We start from the raw sequence: 18,585 nt of genomic DNA, 5'->3' as shown, positions 1-18,585 counted from the left end.
GGGAGTTAGGGCAGGGGACATGCCCAGGAGGATGGAGACACCGGGGTAGGGCCATTTCTATCTGAGCAACTGAGACTGCATGCAAGCGGTCCCACCTGAAATGAATTGCTGGCAGCAGGGTAACCCCCCTCCGGTCTCCCCACCACATCTCTCTCTGGGTGCAAGGATGTTTTCCAGTCTTGCTTTGATATCGGCTGAGCCTTCCCTTTGAACACGCCTCTAAGCCTATGCCCAGTTATGCAAATGAGCTAATTAGGCCACAGCAGAGCCACAGGCTAATTGCCTCGGGCAGCACCCGTTGGCATCCCCTTCCCTGCACAGAACAGGCGGCGGCTGCTCTCCCCAATCTGCACGAGCATCGTTTGATGGATCCCCAGTGAGACCTCCGTGGTGGGATGTGCCCAGCCAGGGCAGATGCAGGAGAGATTTTGGCATGGAAACGATGTCTGAGAGCAAGCTCAAACCAACTGGAGGGGTGGAACAGGTTTGGGGTTCGGCTGTTGCTGCCCATTTGCTCATCATCCCCAAAGCTGGAGGCTTTCAGCCAAATGCAGGGGTTGGAGCATCTCACGGGACATTGGTGGCCAGTGGGGAGGCTTCAGTTGTGCAGTTTGGTGATGGGAACGTGACAGATGAACCCCTCCCATGGGCACTTTTCCACTTCTCCCCATTTCTCCTCTCCCTGCTGGCATCCTGCACAGGGTCCCATCCCCATGCTCCTTTGACCTGGGTCATGGTGGTGGTGCAGTGGCTTTTGTCGCAGCCACCCTGTCAGGCTCAGGGCTGGTTTGTGGCTAGCAGGGTGCTCACTCCTGAAGATGGGGTAGCGTCTCCAGCCTCTGGGTTAAAGGCTTTGCCTTAGGATTGTTCAATCTGTTTGCTTTCTGGTTGCTGAGCCAAGAGCCAGGCACAGTCGTCCTGTTGGTAAGGGACTTGCCACGGGTTGTGGTACTGGAGCAGATGGACAGGGAGATGGGCACCATCCTGGTGGGGATGTTCTGGGGGAGCTGCTTTCCAAGCACACACCAAGAGGGTGCATGGGAAGAGAAGACCCAGCTCAGAGTGCCCAAATCCAGCCCTTGATGAGAGTTTGGGTGCCCCGTGGCCTGCCCTTAGGAAATATGGTTTTCCATTATTTGGGGCTTACAATCTCCATGGCCAAGTGAAGTGGTTGGAGGCTCGAAGCATTTTTTGCTGGAAAATGCTGGGGGTTTGGAAATGGAGCACCTCCCCAAACACTCCTGCTTTCAGTAAAGCTGCATTTGGGGATAAAAATGCAGAGAGAGGGGAAAGGAAGGGTGTTCAGGACATGGCAAACCCAATGCCTTGCTTCTAGACCACAGCCACGTAGGGCCTGAAACATCACCATCAAGAAAATGCGAAGTCTGGTCCTTTTTCCGATACTCTCCTTTAGAGGAGAGAAATTCAGTTTCTATAAATGCACCATCTCAATCGGTCCCAAATACCTTGGGACCTCCTCCCCACCCCCCTCCAACATTTCTTCTGCGAGGAAAATTTCAAAACCTTCATGGTTTGGCTCCAGTTTGGATCAGAACCAGATTTTGAAACCTCAACATCTTTGCCAAAGGGGATGCGCCCCGTCCCCCCCCAAAGCAGCTGGCTGAGCTGGGACCTCCAAGACAAATGCATGAGGCAATGCCTCGACGGACAGCTGAAGTAATGTCCCCTTGGCGAGCCTGGCCATGGGGCTCCAATGAAGCACGGGACGCTTTTCCCAAGGGCTGACCCCATTTTGGGATGATCTCAGCCTTCCTCACATGCTTTGCCGCAGTCATGGGGTTGTGCAGCATTGCATCATTCCATACAATCACAGAATCATTAAGGTTGGAAAAGACCTGTAAGGTCATCCAGTCCAACCACCAACCCATCCCCACCGTGCCCACACACAGAACCACAGAATCATAGAATTGTTAAAGGCTGGAAGAAAACTCTACAATCATCAAGTCCAACCATTGACCCATCACAACCATTGGAGCGGACCTGGGCAGGGGCTCAGCCCACCCTATGGGTGCTGTCCCATGGTGGGAGACTCAGGGCTCCTGCTGGGTCTCTTGCAGATGCCTCAGACGTGGACATGGAGCTGTACGATGCCCAGACATTGGCAGAGACCCTGAAGTGGTACCTGCAGGAGCTGCCAGCCCCCCTTGTCCCTCCCACGCTCTGCGCCGACCTGCTCTGTATCGCTCAAGGTAAGCAGAGCCGGGCTCTTCCCATGTTCTGTGGGGTGGAGGAGTTTTGAGAAACCACTAGCATTTCCTCTCCTCATTCTCTGGAGACACTGCACCAGGGGCACGTCCCGAGGTGGTCAGCTGGCAGCATCCCATGCTCCACATGGCAAATTTTGGGGAAGCAAAGGGAGAGCAGTAGGCACAGGATCCCTGAGAGAGAACCACCTGAGTTGTGGAGCCACATATCTATGACACTAATACGTGCCAAGACCCCTGTGTCCTGAGTGGGGCGGGGGGGGGGTGTTTGTGAGGGCAGAAGGGATGATGGGGATGACTCTGCCTGAGTGAAGAGGTGGATGGATGGCACAGCCCTGTGCAGGAATGGTGCCAGCAGAAATACTGCTGGGCTGGGGGCACCTGGACGCTGCCTTCCCATTCCCCTTCGGAGAGGAGAAATCAAAGGCTGCCTCCCTTCCAAGGATAAAGAAGCAATTAGGAAGCAATTAGCTGGGTTGCCTCGTTAAGCAACTTCAAAGGGAAGCATCTTCCCTCGCAGCCCAATCCTTCCCCTTGCAGTCCAATCCTGCAAGGAGCAGAGGCAAAACCCCAGGGCTTTCAGAAAAAATACCAAAAAGCAAAACTTCTGGGAGAGGGGTCCTGTGCTCTCCAGGATCAAGCCCCAAAACATGACGAGTGGGAAAGTCCCTCCATCGTGCAATATCTTGCATCCCTCATGGCAATGACAGCAGGTCTTCCCTCTGCTGCAGAGACCCTGAGCGTGGAGGAGTGTGGGCAGCGTGCCCAAGCCCTGCTGGCCCCCCCAGCACTGCCACAGCCCCACACGCTGCTGCTGCAGGAGCTCATCCGGCACTTTGGCCACCTCTGCCAGGCTGCCTGCAAGAACCGGCTGTCAGCACAGCTGCTCGGGGAGCTCTTTGGGGAGCTGCTCCTCCGCCCTGCGCCCTCCAGGTGAGACCCCTCAGCCATCCATGTCCCACAGCTGTTGGGGATGCTGTATGGAAATGTGTGGGTTGGGAGGCAATTTCCTCGAATCATTAAAGTTGGAAAAGACCACTCAGATCACCCCACCCCACCATGCCCACTGACCACGTCCCTTAATGCCACATCCCCACGACCTCTGAACACCTCCAGGGACAGTGACCCCAACACGTCCCTGAGCAGCTGTGCCACTGCATTGCTTTGCTTTCAGAGAAGGAATATTTCCCAATACTCAACCTGAACCTCCCTTAGTGCAACTTGAGTCCGTTATCTCTCCAAGCATCACCTCCTTATATGATTTGGGGTGGTCAACTCAGGGACCTTTGGGGGACACCAAGCTGCTGCCACCCTCACGCACGTCCTGTTGTCCTTGCAGCACCGAGGCAAGCCCTGAGCTCTGTGCAAGGATCATCGAGTCACTCATCGTGGCTAGCGAGGCGGCCGAGGTGCCAGCAGCCCCCGGTAAGTGATGCCTGGATGAGGGGACTGAACTGGTGGCATGGCCTGGGGACAGGCACGCGTGGTCCTGTCCTCTGTGGGTCTTGGGGAAGGAAGGGTCTCAGTGTGCTGCTTGTCTGGTTGTGCTTTGGAGCTTCTCCTTTGGTGGTTTAAGCCCCAGCCCTCGGCTGGCCACATCCCAGTGCTGTGACTGGCCTGCCTAGTGGCACCTTGTGCCCATCATTGCTGGACCACAGCAGGTGCTGCTGGTACTGGTACAGCACCCAGGGTGGATGGATGCAGTAGGGAGGAAGGGTGCTGGTGGCCGAAACTGCAGACCCTGAGGATCACAGAGGTCCATCCCTGTGGGATTCCCATCCCCACACCGAGCCACCCAGGAGCGGCAGCTGCTTCCAGCCTTCCTGCCTTGTAATATATCTGGTCCCTGTCATCGCCTCAGGTCCCTGCAGGGTGACCAGGCCAGGCAGGATTACGGCTCCTAATATTGCTCATAAATCAGCCCTTCAGACTTGTCAGCTGATCTCTTCCCTGCTGATCCAGATGTTGGACAGATGTGGCTGTCCCTGGGCTCTGGGCAATGGTGACGTCTCCATTGCTGTCCCCGTACCCTGAGGTGGCACCGGTCACATCCCTGCCCTGCACTGAGCAGGGGGCTGACTGAGATTCAGTGGATCCCCATCCCCTTTTTGGGCCCACATTACCACTGGGGACGTGTCACCACGAGCCAGGACAGCCGTGCCACCGGACAGGTCCTGCTGCTCTCCATATCCAAGAGGAGGAGGTCATTACCCAACTGTCATCACATTAGGATGTTGGGAAGCTTAATTAAATGCCTGCAAAGCACTTTGGGGAGCTGCGGTGCTATATATAAAGTGCAAAGAATTATTATTAGGCAGGGGCCGCGCGCCTTGGCCCAGGCCCTGGCCTCACCCCCCACGTCCCGGCACCGATATTATTTTGGGGTGTATGTGGAGCCGCCGCTTTCCAATTCTCGCTGTTAAATGGCTATAAATACCCAGCAATAACACGGCGGTGTGTGCAAACAGCCCGGGAATAGGAGCCGGGAGCTGACACGGAGGAAACCGCGCTGTGACCTCATCCTGACTCAGGCAGAAATATACCTGGTGGCAGCGGGGCACGGGGCCCCACGGCTATGGGGACAGTGGCAGTGAGGTCACCTGTGGAGTCGGTGGCCCTGGGGGCTCCGCCAGTGCATGGGCTGGGGCTGCATCCAGAGCTCGCCGCCGTGCCCTCCAGCATGTCCCCAAAGCCACAGCCCGTGCAGGGACATGGGGACGTTTTGGGGTCTGGGGGGGCACGCAGAGCCTGGTGCAGGACCCCCGGCCCCGGGGCTGTTTCCCAGTCTGGGTGAGGGGGAGGAAAGGCGGAGGGAAGCAGTGATGTAAATAGCGGCTCAGCTGAAGGAAGATGACTTCATCTCCTTTTCCTCTCCTGCTGCTATTTATAGGCACTTTAATTTACTCCCCTTTGCTTTATTATCTCTCCAGCAAGCCGTTAGCCCTCAGACAGCAGGATGCCTTTACTCACCATGCAGCAAAGACTTGAGGAAAAAAAAAAACAAAAAATAAAACAAACAAAAAAAAAACCCCCCACACATAGAAAAGCCAAACATGGGGGCAGGAGGCAGGCAAAGCAGAGCGCCGGGGACAGGAGCACTGCCATTCTTTGCCCCTGGTTTGGGGAGAAAATGTGACCACTTCAGCTCCTTTGTGAGAAGAAGAAGGGATGAGGTGTCCCCGTTCCAGAGCAGGGTTTTGGCAGAGTGCAGCCTGGGTAGTTTCCAAGCCCAGGTCCTGCTTGGGGCTGTGCTGCTGGCAGGGGACAGGGCCAGCTGTCCCAGTGCGCGGCGGTCACCCCTGCGTCACTGTCTATGTGCCAGTCCTGCCGCCGCGACGCGCTGCTCGGTGTGCCAGGAAGGGGAGAGGAGCAACGAGCAGGAAAAGGGATTGGAGTTATAAATACTGTGGGGGCATCTCCTGCTGTCCCCGAGAGTGTGACGGAGTGGTGGCAGGGCAGCATGCGGATGGCAGCGGGGATGCTTTCCTTTCAGGCGGTATTTTGGGATGCGGCCATGAGCAGCCAGCACTTGGCTTGGGAAATCAGCCCCAGAGTGCCTGTGAGACAGCCAAAAGGAAAGGGGTGAGCCTTCCCCTGGCCAGAGCATCTCCAGGCTGCATTGCCCCTGCGCCACCCTTCCCATGTGCCACCCCTTGGGGTTGGTGGCGGGGAGCCCCTGAGCAGCAGAGGGTGTTAAAAAATGGGAAAAACTCATCCGAAAAGTGCATGGAGTGGGCAAACGGAGGCAAGTGGTCCCATGTGCAGATGTCTGGTTCTGGCTCCCCTCATCTGAAGATAATACGGTGCAAACAAATTAACGCTGGGGAGGGGGAAAAAAAAGAGAGCAAGAGCCTAGCTAGCAACATGAGATAGGGAGAGCAGCTAAAAATAACAGATCCCCCAAGGCACGGCGAGAAACACGACAAGGATGTGCACACTTGCAGTCCCAGAAGGAGCCTCTTGCCTCTCCAGCTGCTCTGGCCCGAGTGAAGATGAGGCAGTGAGAAGAGAGGGGAAAGCCTCCGGGTTGGCCGAGCCTAAGGGATGGCCAAACCTATGGGATGGCCGAGCCTCGGGGATGGCCAAACCATGCACCGGGGAGCAATGCTTCCCACTAGTGCTGGAGATGGCCCCATTTCCCACGCAGGGTGTGGGGGTGAAGCAAGGGATTTCTGCTCACTACCCTGGGGAGCTGAGCTGGGGGAAGACGTCAGTGCTGTCATTTTGGTGGCTGAGCTGAGTTGAGGTCTCTGTTAGCACTCCCTCTCCTCCACCTCGGATCAGATTCTCATGCTGCTCCCACAGTATCCTCACAATGTGGACGGAGCCCGAGCTCTGCCAGCATCCCTAAGGACGCAGCAGAGGATGGGGTATCCCAAGCACGCAGGATACCCTTGGCTGGGAGGCGTGCCTGACCCACTTGCTGTATTCTTCAGTCAGATGCCAGTGGGAGACCCCAGTGGCGCTGCCTTCGTGGCTAATTTTAGCCCGCGTTTAATTAATGATGGAGCAAGGAGGGTAGCAGCAAGACGGTGAGCCCAGCCCCTGCCTGCTGCTGGAGGAATAGGGGTAATGTGCAGGGACGTGGTGTGCGACGGCAGGCCCAGCTACCAGCGGAAGCAGCGCTCCGCTCGGATTGAAGCCCTTTTCCTCCTCAGCCATGTGGCCAGGGCTGATAAGGGGCTAGGGAAACCCACAGTATTGTGCTGCCAAACAATAATGCTGGGGAGGAATCACGGCTGGGAGGAAGCGAGGGGCCGGGGTGAGGACTGAGCCCCTCCATGCGCTTTCTGGACATAATTCCCCACTTTCTGTCCAGCGGTTTGGGATGGCTTCAGCAAGTATCCCCCTTCTGGTTTGGGGCTGAGCCCAGTGTGATGTTGGTGGTGTCAGGGGGGTGGCAGTGGCTGGTGGCTGCCGGTGACACAGTTATTCTCCAGGCCTGCCTGGCTTTAAAATCTATTAACGTCACTTGGCCGATCGAGCCGGGAGCCGCACAGGCAGCTGAAATGCTGGGGCACAGATCAGATCAGAGCAGGATTTCAATTACAGTAATCAAAGGTGACACAGATAAGGAACCTCTGCTCTATGAAACCACGACAGCTGTCCTCTGGCTCAAACCAGTGCTCATTGAGAGCGGCTCCATCAAAATCACTGAAGTGGTACTTGGGTAAAATTGGATTGCGAATCCATTTTCATCTGGCAGGGTGGAAAATGCTTTCCCTGTGCTCCCTGGGGAAGAAAAGCAGCTTCCTAGGGGGGGATCAGACATGGCAGAGGGGACATTGCCCCACATTCCTGCAGTGCCCACAAGAAAGCTGATGCTGGAGATAACCAGAGGTTCAGGTGCATTGAGCTTGGTGCTCTCCAGGAAGTCCTGGCCATGCTTTGGGGTCGCCAAGCAGAAAAATCATAGAAACATAGAATCACAGAATGGGTTGGGTTGGAAGGGAACTTAAAACTCTCTAAGTTCCAAATCCTGCCATGGGCTGGTTGCCCCTCACCAGATCAGGCTGCCCGGGGTCCCATCCAGCCTGGCCTTGGGCACCTCCAGGGATGGGGCATTCACAGCTCTCTGGGCAGCTGTGCTGGCCTTGATCTGTTAGGAGACAACTAGAAACAAAGCTCGGGGCGTTCTTGATCTTGGTAAAAGCTGAAGTCATAGTGTAGGGCGTTGCATCCAAACATCCAAACTGCCCTGCTGGCTTTTTGGTCCAGTGACCCAAAGGTTCTCAGTAGTGGCTGCTTAGCTTCTGCTCTCTTGGCCAATTTCTTCCATTTGAAGAAACACTGGGACTGGATCTGCAGTGGTGGGGGTTTTGGTAATGCCCCACCTGGCCAACCTCCCTCTGTGTTCTGGGATCAGCCATAACCATCCATCCTCTGCGCATCCATCAGCGCAGCTCCGCTCCGCCGCTTCCACCAGCTGTTGCCATAAAAGCATTAAACTGAAACATCTGGAGTGTCTCAGCATGAGAAACCCAAGTGTTCTGGGGTCCAGAACAGCATGGATGATCCAAGACAAATTCCCGAGCCATCAGGCTCGACCTGAGCCTGCTCTTTCCAGCCAGAGGCCTATTCAAGTGGCTTCATCCCTGCTGTTAGTGGAGTATCCGGCTCTGACTTTTCCCTTGCAGAAAGAAATAGAAAAACCCCCATGTGCGCGGCACATCCCTCCCTAGAGCTCAAGGGTCCCTGTATTTCAAGAAGGGTGGATGCAGGATAAGGGGTTTTGCCATCCAGATTCCTTCTGGGCACCTCCTGCTCGCCCGTGGCCCCACAGTGCTGCCTTTCGGCAATTAATCTGGGCATGCTTTACATTAATGAGTCTCCCCACTTTAAATTATAAATGGCCCTCGGCATGTGTGCACACAAACGCACGTGTGTGCGTGGAGAATCCTTTAAGGCCATCATTAGCCGTAATTAGCGGGATCTGTCACTCATCTTTGGCAGTTAACGATGAAGCCCCGAGTCACAGGGATCCGGCGGCGGATAAAATAAACACGATTTCAAACAGTTTGGAAATAACAAGCCCTTATTAATCAGACAAGCCCCAAAGGGGAGCGCTTGGAAAAGCAGCAGCATCTCTGCCATCTCGGCAAGCGGAGCTGGGGGGCTCTGATACCCCATCCTGCTCCATCCCGAAAATATGGGTTTGGGATGTGCTAAAGCTTGATGAATTTGAACAGGCAAAATCCACCCAAAAAGCGCTCCTGCGCGGGTCTTCTTTGGGTGAAGGGCTTGGTATCCGGCCCTGGATGAATTATAGGGGCACATGGGAGACAACAGGAGCATCCCCAGGGTCCCACGGCACGGAGCAGAGCAGGATCTGGGGACGGGGCTGGCGTGAAGGATGTTTCCTAGGGAGCGCGGGGAGCTGGGGAGGTTTTTAGCTGTCACAGCTGCAGCTAAATCACAGCAAATAGGAGGGGAATGGGACACACGAGGCTGGATTATATTACAAAGGAGCAGTCCATCATGGGGTATTTAAAATAATCCGCTTAGATGCACAGTAGCAGATTTGGAGTGCTAAGGGAATTGAAGGCTCTGTGGCTTTGCAAGGCTGGATCAGATCTGGTGAAGATGCCACTTAGGACAGCACATCCTGTCCTGCTTCGCTGCCACAGGGGACAGGCACATGGCCCCACAGCCCCACATGGCAGCCGCCAGGATGTGTCCAAGGTGACACTGGTGATGCTGGGATGGGTGATGATATCCCATGGCATTTTCCTGGGATGCACAGAGGATTCGGTCCCTCTATGGGTGATGCTGAGCCCCACACATTCAAGCACGGTGAAACAGCTCTGCGGTGGGAATGCCCAGAGGGGAACTGTACCTGTGCTGCTGGGGAATGCCAACCTCATCCATGGGCACCTGTGACTCTGCTGGGGCTGGGGATGCCCAGAGATGGGTGTCAGGGGGTTACATGGGATTGTCGGTACTTCTCTCTGATTAATGGGGAAGTGGGGAAACAGATGATAATGCTTTTCCCCAGCGTGGGCATGCAAGCCCCATTAGCATACCTAGGGATGGACCACTGATGCCAAGAGCTGTGGGTTCTCAGCTGGCACACAGAACCCCAGCAGATCTGTAGGCTCTGAGCATCCCTGCACTGCTCCTCCAAGTCAAGCTGAAAGCTCAGCCCCAGGAAGAGCCATTTCCCAAAAGAGCATCCTTCCGACAGCAGGAGATTTCCATCCTGGGCTCACAGCCCCACACCTCTAGACTGATCCCAGGGCTTCAAGCCATGAAGACAGACCCTGCAGCACCCCTCTGACACTCATTATGCCCCAGCCATCATATTGCCTGTCCCTTTGGGCCCAGCACCATGCCCACAAAATCCATGGCCACGTCTGATTAGGCTATGGGACCACCTGCTCCTCTCCTTGCCCTTCTCCCGCGCCCTCTGTCCCCTCCTCACCCCAGCACTGTGCTCCTGTGCTGCACTCCTGTGGGTTTAACCACTGTCCCCAGCTCCCCTCGGTATTAATCCAGGGGAGGATTAAGGTTAACAAGCTCCTGGAGCCACCTAGCCCTCGTGCCTGCCCAGGCGGACCGATGTGTCCTGGCCCCAGAGAGGGCACAGTGCCCTGAGTATTCCTGCAAGCCCAGGAGATAGAGATGGGGATGGGGATGGGGATGGGGTTGAGGATGGCATTTAGGCTAGGGGTGAGAATGGGGTTGGGGGTGAGGATGAGGATGGAAACAGAGGGGCCTTGGGCTCTCCCCCATTTCTTCTCACCCTCTAGTCTCTAGATAGGTCTGGACTCATGACAGCTAGTTTGAATGCATGGAAAATACCTTAATCCCAGTAAATCCATGATCCACACATTGTGCTGCCCACCAGAGCCCCCTACTCCAGCCTTAAGACCCAGGGGTATACAACCTGTGGAGATAGGGAGGACAGGGTACTGAGGATGCTACTGCCATGGGGCAGGATGGTCCAAGCAGAGCTGCCTCCCTCTTGTGTGCACGTATTGCTAACCCTTTTGTGGACAGGGCTTTTAGAGAGAGCAGAGGTGAAATGTTTCTATATAGTCACGTATTTTGCTATTTCTATGTGGGATTCCTATACGTATCACACCCAGTGTAGCCCCCCATCCTCTCACGCGTTGTCTCACTGATCAGGGGGGCATGGATATGGCTGCTCCCTGGCATGTGGGGTGGCAGAGCGCCCTGTTCCTGTCACCAGCCCAATTCCATATCACCAGGAGCTGCCTTCACCTGCTCTGACCCACGAGCCATAATCCCCCTCCTGCTGCACCTGCAGGATGTGGACGGGTTATCTCAGCAGCTGGTCCTGGCTGGGTGAGCTGAGGCCAGCACAGGGCTGGTGGCCGGTGGCTGCAGCACAAGGGATGAGGAACGAGTGGGAACAGCCTCTGCTGAGGAACTGGGGTGACTGAGCTCCCCCCTGTGCCAGCCCCAGGCTGCCAGTCCTAAGCTCATCCCATAGAGAAGGGGGCAGTGGATGGGGGGAACACAAACAGCACCCAAACTGGGGAGGAGGGGGAGGAAGAGTCTCTGCCCCATCTCTAGGGTCTATAAATAGGCCAAAGGAACCAAAAAATGCTGTCCGAAGCTGTGTCTCCTGTATTTATAAGAAGCAAAGAAGATGCTGGGATAGTGGCTGAGCTGAGCTTTTAACCAGGCAGATTACACTTAGCAGGAGCATTTACCTCTGCCTCTAATCCGCCTCCACAAAGACTTGCTAACTCCTTCCCGTATTTAACTGGAAGGCTTGAACTCTTCGTGCTGCCTATGCTCCCTGAGCACCCAATGCCCACTCGGGGGACTTCTATAGGAGTGGGCACTTCCCTCATTTTTCCCATGCTTTTGCTCCAGGTTCATGGGTGAACACTTCAGTGATGCTGACGATGAATGGCTGTCTGTTGCCAGCAGAGTCGCAGGTTGGGATTGCTGCTGGCTTGTCACTCTGGTGGCATTTCCATAGGGCTCAGGGGGTGCCAGATGGGATGACCAGTCTCTGGCCCCTGGATGGGTGAGGTCCTCACAGCCCTAATATGAGTGGGTCAGTGCTGGAGGCACGAATCCATCCCTGCTCTTAGGAAGGGGCTTGACACAGCTTTGCCATTGCACGCTTTGACAGGCCTTTCTCAAAATGCAGGGCTGGACAATGCCACCAGCTGTGACCTGCAACAGGCAAGGACAGGGGGTGGCCATGGGTCACCCCCAGAGTGTCTGTGCCACAAGGCACTGAGGTCCCCTCACCTGGACTTTGCTGAGCAAAAATCACTGCTGTTCTCAACTAAAAAGCAAGAGAAGAGCTCTGGCTGTTTGGCAAGCGAAGGCGGTCTTATGTTCAGCTGGATTTCTGTAGGAACAGAAAACATTCGCAGCCGGCATGGGACAGCGGGGGCAGCAAGGGGCTGCTGCCAGGGACAAGCATGGGGGCTGGCAGGGTGGCGGGAGCCCAGCACGATGCAAAGCAGGCAGTAATTCTGTGCCAGGTCTGCAGGCTGGGATGGGAAGGAAGCATGAGCCGTGGCAGCAGAGCCAGGGCTGAGACGTCCTCTGGCTTCTGGGAAGCAGTAGCTATGGGAAATGCGGGCTGACTTAGCCAAGGGAGTTATGAATGCTTATCCTGTGGGATTGCTGCTGTGTTGGTTGAAGTGAAGGGCTCCCCGTCCCTGCTGCTGGTGTGGGGCTGAGCAGGGATGCTCAGAGGCAGCTCTAAGTCCCTCCGGTCCAAATTCTCTGCCAATCACTACCTCAGGTCGCTCTGTGCTATCCCCACATTGTCATCCCCGTCTCCATTCACCATTTCATTCATTACAACAACGAATGAGTTATTTGGAGAGCTTCTTTCTCCCATCGTTACTTCCATAGGTTGCAATCTCCATCAGAGGGGCTGGGGGGTTTTCTTCTTACTTGGCTGAATGTGAGATCAGTGCCCTGCTGAGGTGCTATCCGAGCTATCCTTTAAGGGCAGCAGTGGGAGGTAGATCAGGAACATGCCTGCTCCATCCCTTTTCCTGGATGGATAACCCCAAGCACTTGGAGATGCCAAGAGCTGGCTCAAAGAAGAGTTCCTCTGAGCCCTTGGGATCATATTTTGCATCCCTTATCAAAAGGATTTTCTCCTTACCCTACCGTTAACTGGAAAGCATTGAGAGTCCCATGTCATTGATGCACATGAATCTTGGGGCTGCAGACGCTGCTGAGACCCCAACAGCCTTCCCACCCCCAGAGCATCGCACCACAGCAGCCCAGGGTGACAGTGATCTGGAAGTTTCCATTCCCACCAACCCTTCGTTCAGGCACTCATAACTCTGTCTAATGTGTTTTTCTTTTCCTTTCTCCTTTGGGGATGGAATTTTTCTGGCTTTGTGCAAAAATGGCTCTGAAGTACTTTGGGAGTGGAAACCTCCCATTATACTGTTGAAAAATAATATTAATCTTCCCTATCCTTTTATGAGGAGCTTTCTCCCAAATGGCTGGGGACTGAAAGTAGCACTTGATAGGGAAACAGCCCTTGCTGAAGGGATATTCCCCAGCCCTGGAGCTGCTCGAGGATAGGCTGGATGGGGCTTTGGGCAGCTGATCTGGTGGGACGTGTCCCTGCCCGTGGTAGTTGGAGTTGGAAATGCGTGGGCTTTAAGGTCCTTTCCAACACAAGACATGTTGGGGCCATCCATCAGTATCGGTCTCTTTACTTTATCCCACCTAACTTCCAAGAAATTAGAATCACAGAATCACTGAGGCTAGAAAAGTCTTCTGAGATCACCCAGTCCAACCCCACCCCACCATGCCCACTGTCCCTCAGTGCCACAACCCCGTGGTTCTGGAACACCTCCAGGGACGGTGACCCCACCACCCCCCGTGCAGCTGTGCCACTGCGTCACTGCTCTTTCTGAGAAGAAATTGTTCCTAATACCCAACCTGAACTGATGCTCTTCTCTTGGGAACTCAGAATTATTCAACCACATTATGGTGTCCCAATCTCTGGCTGCCCAGTGAAGGCATCACATCCATGCAGTGGTTTATAAGCACTAACCCTACGTAGGGCTGTTTGTTTTACTTCTCCGCTCGCCGTTCAGAGGCCATTCTTCCACGCACTTATTTACTGCTAAGCAGAGAAAGCCAGGGAAAACAATATCCAAAGCAAACAGAGCCATGTTTCCATCTGGGAGAAGTGACAGGGAAAGCGCATGGAGAGAGGAACGGCGCACGGTGGATTGCATGCGTGTAACTGCGAGCAGAGCAGCAGCCAACGCGCCGCCTGCGCTGAATTCCTGGCCTGGATGGATGGCCAGATGGACGGCTTCTCACACCCCCAGGAGTCCCTGCTCTGGGTCTATCCAACAGCAGCGAGAGGTGCTGCGCTGTGCTGTGCCACCTCCAAACCTGGGGACCCTCAGGTCCCAGGGGTGGCAGCAGTACAGGGACATCTGTGCGTCCCCAGATTTGCTGCTGCATTCTTCTCCCCAGCGCTCGCGCTGTGATTAAACTGTGCGCTGCTCTGCTTATGAAAAAAAAAAGTTATGGCAGGAAGGGATTGGGATTATTTCTCTCCTCCATGAATAAAGTTCTACAGTTCCTCTTAAAATCAGACCTGAGGAATTTACAGAGTGGTTATTGTACATTCCTTGCAAAAAAAGAAATAAAAATCCCAGCGAGCAGTGCCAGTGCATTAAAGTAATGAATAAAGGAAGTGAAAAATATTTAAAATTCCTATACAGTGTTACATTTCAAAAATGTCCTGGTTGCAAAACTGGGAGAGGGTGGCTCTTTTCTCCCTAATTTCTCTGAACTTGTTACAAGCCTCCTTCCATTTTGCTCACCGTTTTCAAGCGAGGCCATGGCACGGTGACAGAGATGCGAAGTGCACAAAGGGAACCGAGTGTGGTCCCATCCTTCTGTAACTGCAGCCGCCCGAGGCAAAACTTTCTTTTCAAGCCAGAGTAAATGGGGATGGCTGAAACCCTCCACAATCGGTCTGCCAGGGTTCTCCTGTAATGGGTTGCTGCGTTTAACTCTGTTTGTCGCTGGTGAGATGACAAGAGGAATTAGTGCAGGGGGAGACAGAAGGCGAATGGCAGCTTCATGGCCCCACAGTGCCATAGCCCAGGGTGTGGGCAGCCCTGCCCCTCTGCTAAGAGACCCCGAGTGCTGGCAGCGTGTGGGGAGAAAGGTGCCCACTGCAGGGCGTGGGTCCTGGAGCATCATGCGTGGCTGCGGGCCGGCACTGGGATGGGGACGACCCAAGCGTCCAAGTTGCAATCCTTTTCAACAGGATTTGCATTCTGCTTTGGCGCTGCGGAGGTTTGGTTTATGTAAGAGCCGTGTGTTAGTGTCGGTGTTCTGGGGGAGCAGGGTGGGAGCGTTCTCCTGCAGAGGGGATGCTCGGGGTGGCCATGAGCATGCGAGCATGTGCTGCTCCGGAGATGTTCGGACACCTCCAATCCTCTGAGATTTGGCAGCGATGATGCCCCGAGGCTAGAGATGTACCTTTTGCTTTTCCCATGAAATTCCACTCCGGTTTGGCTGAGTTATTAAAAAAAAAAAAGTTTGAAAATCGCCATTTCCCTTCTGCTGCCTGCATTCCTCAGGAAAACTTTGGCAGCCTGTCAGCACAATAACTGAACGTGAACTTTCTGAAGAGCTGGCCCAGCACTGCCTGCCAAAGCAGCGCTGTGCGCCGTGTCCTTTCCCTCACCCCCTGCCCACCCTTTGTGCCCCCATCCTGGGCACCCCTCTCCTAACCTACATTGCAGTAATTGATTTAAAAGACCTCACGTCTTTTTTTTTTTTTTTTAATGTGAAAAGAATGTTGTTTACAATGCAAAGCCAAGTGCTTTTAAGTTAGGAAATGCCAAATGTATGATTTCTTGCAAGTCCAGCTCTGTGCATGCTTTGTGCCGCAACCCCTGTGTACGTGAGCCCATTTCTTGGTCCCTTTCATTGCAGCGTGCCCAGCACAGGGAAGGGGATGTAGGCTGCCCAGCCAGCTGTAAATAAGACACTTCCTAACATAGAAGTGTTTCATTTAGATGCTTTTGTAGACCGCATATTATTCTTTAATACAGGTTTTTCATGCAATATATAATTTTCAAACCAAAGCACCCTACTTGGGGATGCTTGCTGAGCTTTGCCTCGCCACAGAAATGTGGCCACAGCTGGGGTGGAGCAAGGCAACACTTCTGCAGCCTACGAGGGCACAAACCAAAGCTTTAAATCATCGAGGAGGAGGCACAGTCCCTGCGAGAAGCAAGGGAACATGGGGAGGGAACCTGCTGTCACTTCGCCCCGTCACCTCAGCACAGCACAGGGGTTAATACCCTTAATCTGGTGGCAAATGCTTTGCAGTCTCTGTGGTATTTCGGGGGCTGGGACTGTGTAATTGCAGGGGAAGACGCAGCCTGCTCCATCCTGTGTGGGATTTGGCCATCAGTTCAGTAGTTCACAGATCCCAGCGCTTGCGCAGCGCGAGGCCGGTAACGGAATGGAGCATGGTCAAGGCTCTGCTTTGTGCCAGCAAACCTCCAGCAGGGTCTGAGCTTCTGCTCATAGTGGCAATTGTATTCAGCTCTCAGGAGTACTCAGCCCACCCCAAAATCTCTCATCTTTGAGTGAGTTGGGCTGGCAGCGCCACGGGCTCAGCCCGCCTTCCTCCGGCAGTCCTCCAGCTGTAACAGCCCGTTGTGGTCCACATTCAGCTGTCAAAGATCACACTTCCGTGGCTCAGTAAAGAGGAAACCAAGCAGTTTGGCACAAATGGCTTTTCTGTGTTTGGTGCCTTTCAGTGCAGGGCCATTCGGCACCGCCTGAAGCACAGGCAGGTGCTCAAAACTTCAGTATTTAATCTTGACTTGAAGAGCAAAGTGGCAGGTCCACTGGAAGGGGGCCATTGACAGTGGGATGGGAGATACGTTGGAGGGACGGTGCATAGCGCTCAGATCTTGCTTTCAGTCTTGCTTTGCAATGCAGACCTCTTGGAAAGGACACGTATTGTGTTATTTTGGTGTTTGGACGTAGCTTTTCCAGATGTGGGGTGACCTATTGTTCAGCCAGAGCACCTCTGTGAGCTCAGCACTCCCCTCATCTTACTCATTCACTCCAAAGGCACTGCTGTGATGCGACACGCATGTGTCCCTCTGTCCCAGCACGCACACAGCCGCTTGCCCCCAGTGCTGGGAAAGGGAGAGCCCCATGTGTCTGCGTTGGGAGCCAAGCAATCCTGGATATATTATAAGCTCAGTTTTGAGAAATAAAAACACATTAATATTCTGTTCTCTCAAGGCACTATCCTACTGTTTACCATTACACGCAATCCTTTGCCTTAAATTGCGCCTTTGATTAAAGCAGCAATGAGAGAAACCAGTGCTAATAACAAAATGTATTCTGCTTTAAATCACTAAAGTGAAAACATCAATAAGCTGTAACCATCAGTGCCGCCATGAAAATGAAGGCAACCATCATGGGAAACGGCAAGAATGAAATCCACTTTGCCAGCATAAAAGCCAAGTAATTAGGTCTTATGTGGGTGGAACTCATAACGAGGTGCAGGAAGGGGGGAGGGGGAACAAATTTCAGCCTCATCCTCCCTTCTCCCCAAGAGCTACTTATCAAAGTTTGGGGGCGGCAGCGGGGCCAGCAGCCCCTCTCCTCAGCTCAGATGGGACTGCAGCGGCACAGCCCCACGTCCACCTGCACCCTCGGGCCTCCTGCACCCACTGCAGCACCACTGAGGAGGGGGGGGGGCAGGGAGGCTGTTGACAGGAGGGCATTTCACTCCGAGCAAGCTCGAGATGCTGTCTTGCATTAGCACAAACATTTAATTTAAAAATTAGAAGGAGGAATGGTATCTGCTTATCACAGATTAATCAGCGTGTGGACCGGGATATTAAATTAATTTATCTGCAGAGGGCTGCGTGAGCCACAGCGCTGAACGCCCTTCCAGGAGCTGCTGTGGGAGCAGCGCTGAGGCCGTGGGCAACCGGCAGCGCGCCGTGCCCAGCCCCGGCTGGGTGCCACGCCAGACTCAGCCCCACTTGGCCAGGGGAGCCCTGCCAGGGGCTGTCTGCCGCTCTGGGCATCGCTAAGAACCGAACTGTCCGCGTTTATAGCGCAAGGAGAGCACATAAGCTCGGTGCTTTTTGAGGCTCGGTGCGCGGCGGTGCCCGCGGCAGGGCCTTTCCCCCATTCCCGAGGGGCTCTCGCTCTGCCGCTCCTTAGGCCGCTTCGGGCCCAGGCCGAGATGGCCGCCTTCACGCCCCCCGCAGCGCTGCGCCCGGCCTTTTTGGTGCTGGGGGGGACATTGGGGGTACCTCACCGGCCCCCAGGCACTGCTACGTCCCACACCAGCACCCCCCCGCCGGCTCGCGGGGCTCAGCACCGACACCAGCACCGCAACCCCGGAGGGCCCGCACCCCTTTGTCCCCCTCTCCCCCTCGGCGCTCGCCTCCCTTTGTCCCGCTTAGTAACCGGGGCTGCCGGCCAACCACCATCGAGCCGGCCGGCTTCGCCGCCATCTGATTGGGCGAGCCGCTCGGAGCGCTCCACCAATCCCGGCTCTCGCTGCTCTCTCAGACAAAGGCAGCAGCTCCGGCAACTGGGCTCCACTCCCCCCGCCCCTCGCGCGTGCTCCGCGGCGGCAGCCCCGTGGCGACAGGCCAGCCGCGGGACGCACCACTCGCCCTCGTCCCCTCAGAAGAGGGGGCACCTCTCTGAGAAGCGGGCTGAAAAAGCGGCCGGAGAGGCAACGGGGAGCCGGTAAAAAATTATAAAGTGAAGAAACCTAGGAGTGTTTTTTGGAAAGCTTGGAAAGGTGTGTTTTGACGGAGTAAAGACGGCCGCTCGCCCTTACTCTCGGCTTGCTTCCCCCCCCGCGCTCTGC

The 18,585-nt window shown here is 54.9% G+C and overlaps 1 protein-coding gene across 3 annotated transcripts in view; it reads left to right on the top strand.

Annotated features, from left to right (window-relative positions):
• The window catches only part of PIK3R3 (phosphoinositide-3-kinase regulatory subunit 3), a 58,742-nt gene that overhangs the window by 7,709 nt on the left and 32,448 nt on the right, over positions 1-18,585 (top strand). For 2 of the 3 annotated variants that reach the window (XM_046944862.1, XM_426652.8), the window contains 3 exons: positions 2,079-2,210; positions 2,957-3,158; positions 3,565-3,650. In XM_046944862.1, coding sequence (XP_046800818.1) covers positions 2,079-2,210; positions 2,957-3,158; positions 3,565-3,650 — 420 coding nt within the window. Of the gene's footprint in view, positions 1-2,078; positions 2,211-2,956; positions 3,159-3,564; positions 3,651-18,310; positions 18,517-18,585 lie in introns of those variants that run through there. The other variant, XM_046944863.1, reaches the window with a different exon arrangement.

This window comes from Gallus gallus, chromosome 8 (assembly GCF_016699485.2).
Source record: "Gallus gallus isolate bGalGal1 chromosome 8, bGalGal1.mat.broiler.GRCg7b, whole genome shotgun sequence".
NCBI classification, from domain to species: Eukaryota; Metazoa; Chordata; class Aves; order Galliformes; family Phasianidae; genus Gallus; species Gallus gallus.
This window is presented reverse-complemented; position numbering and strand designations above follow the sequence as displayed.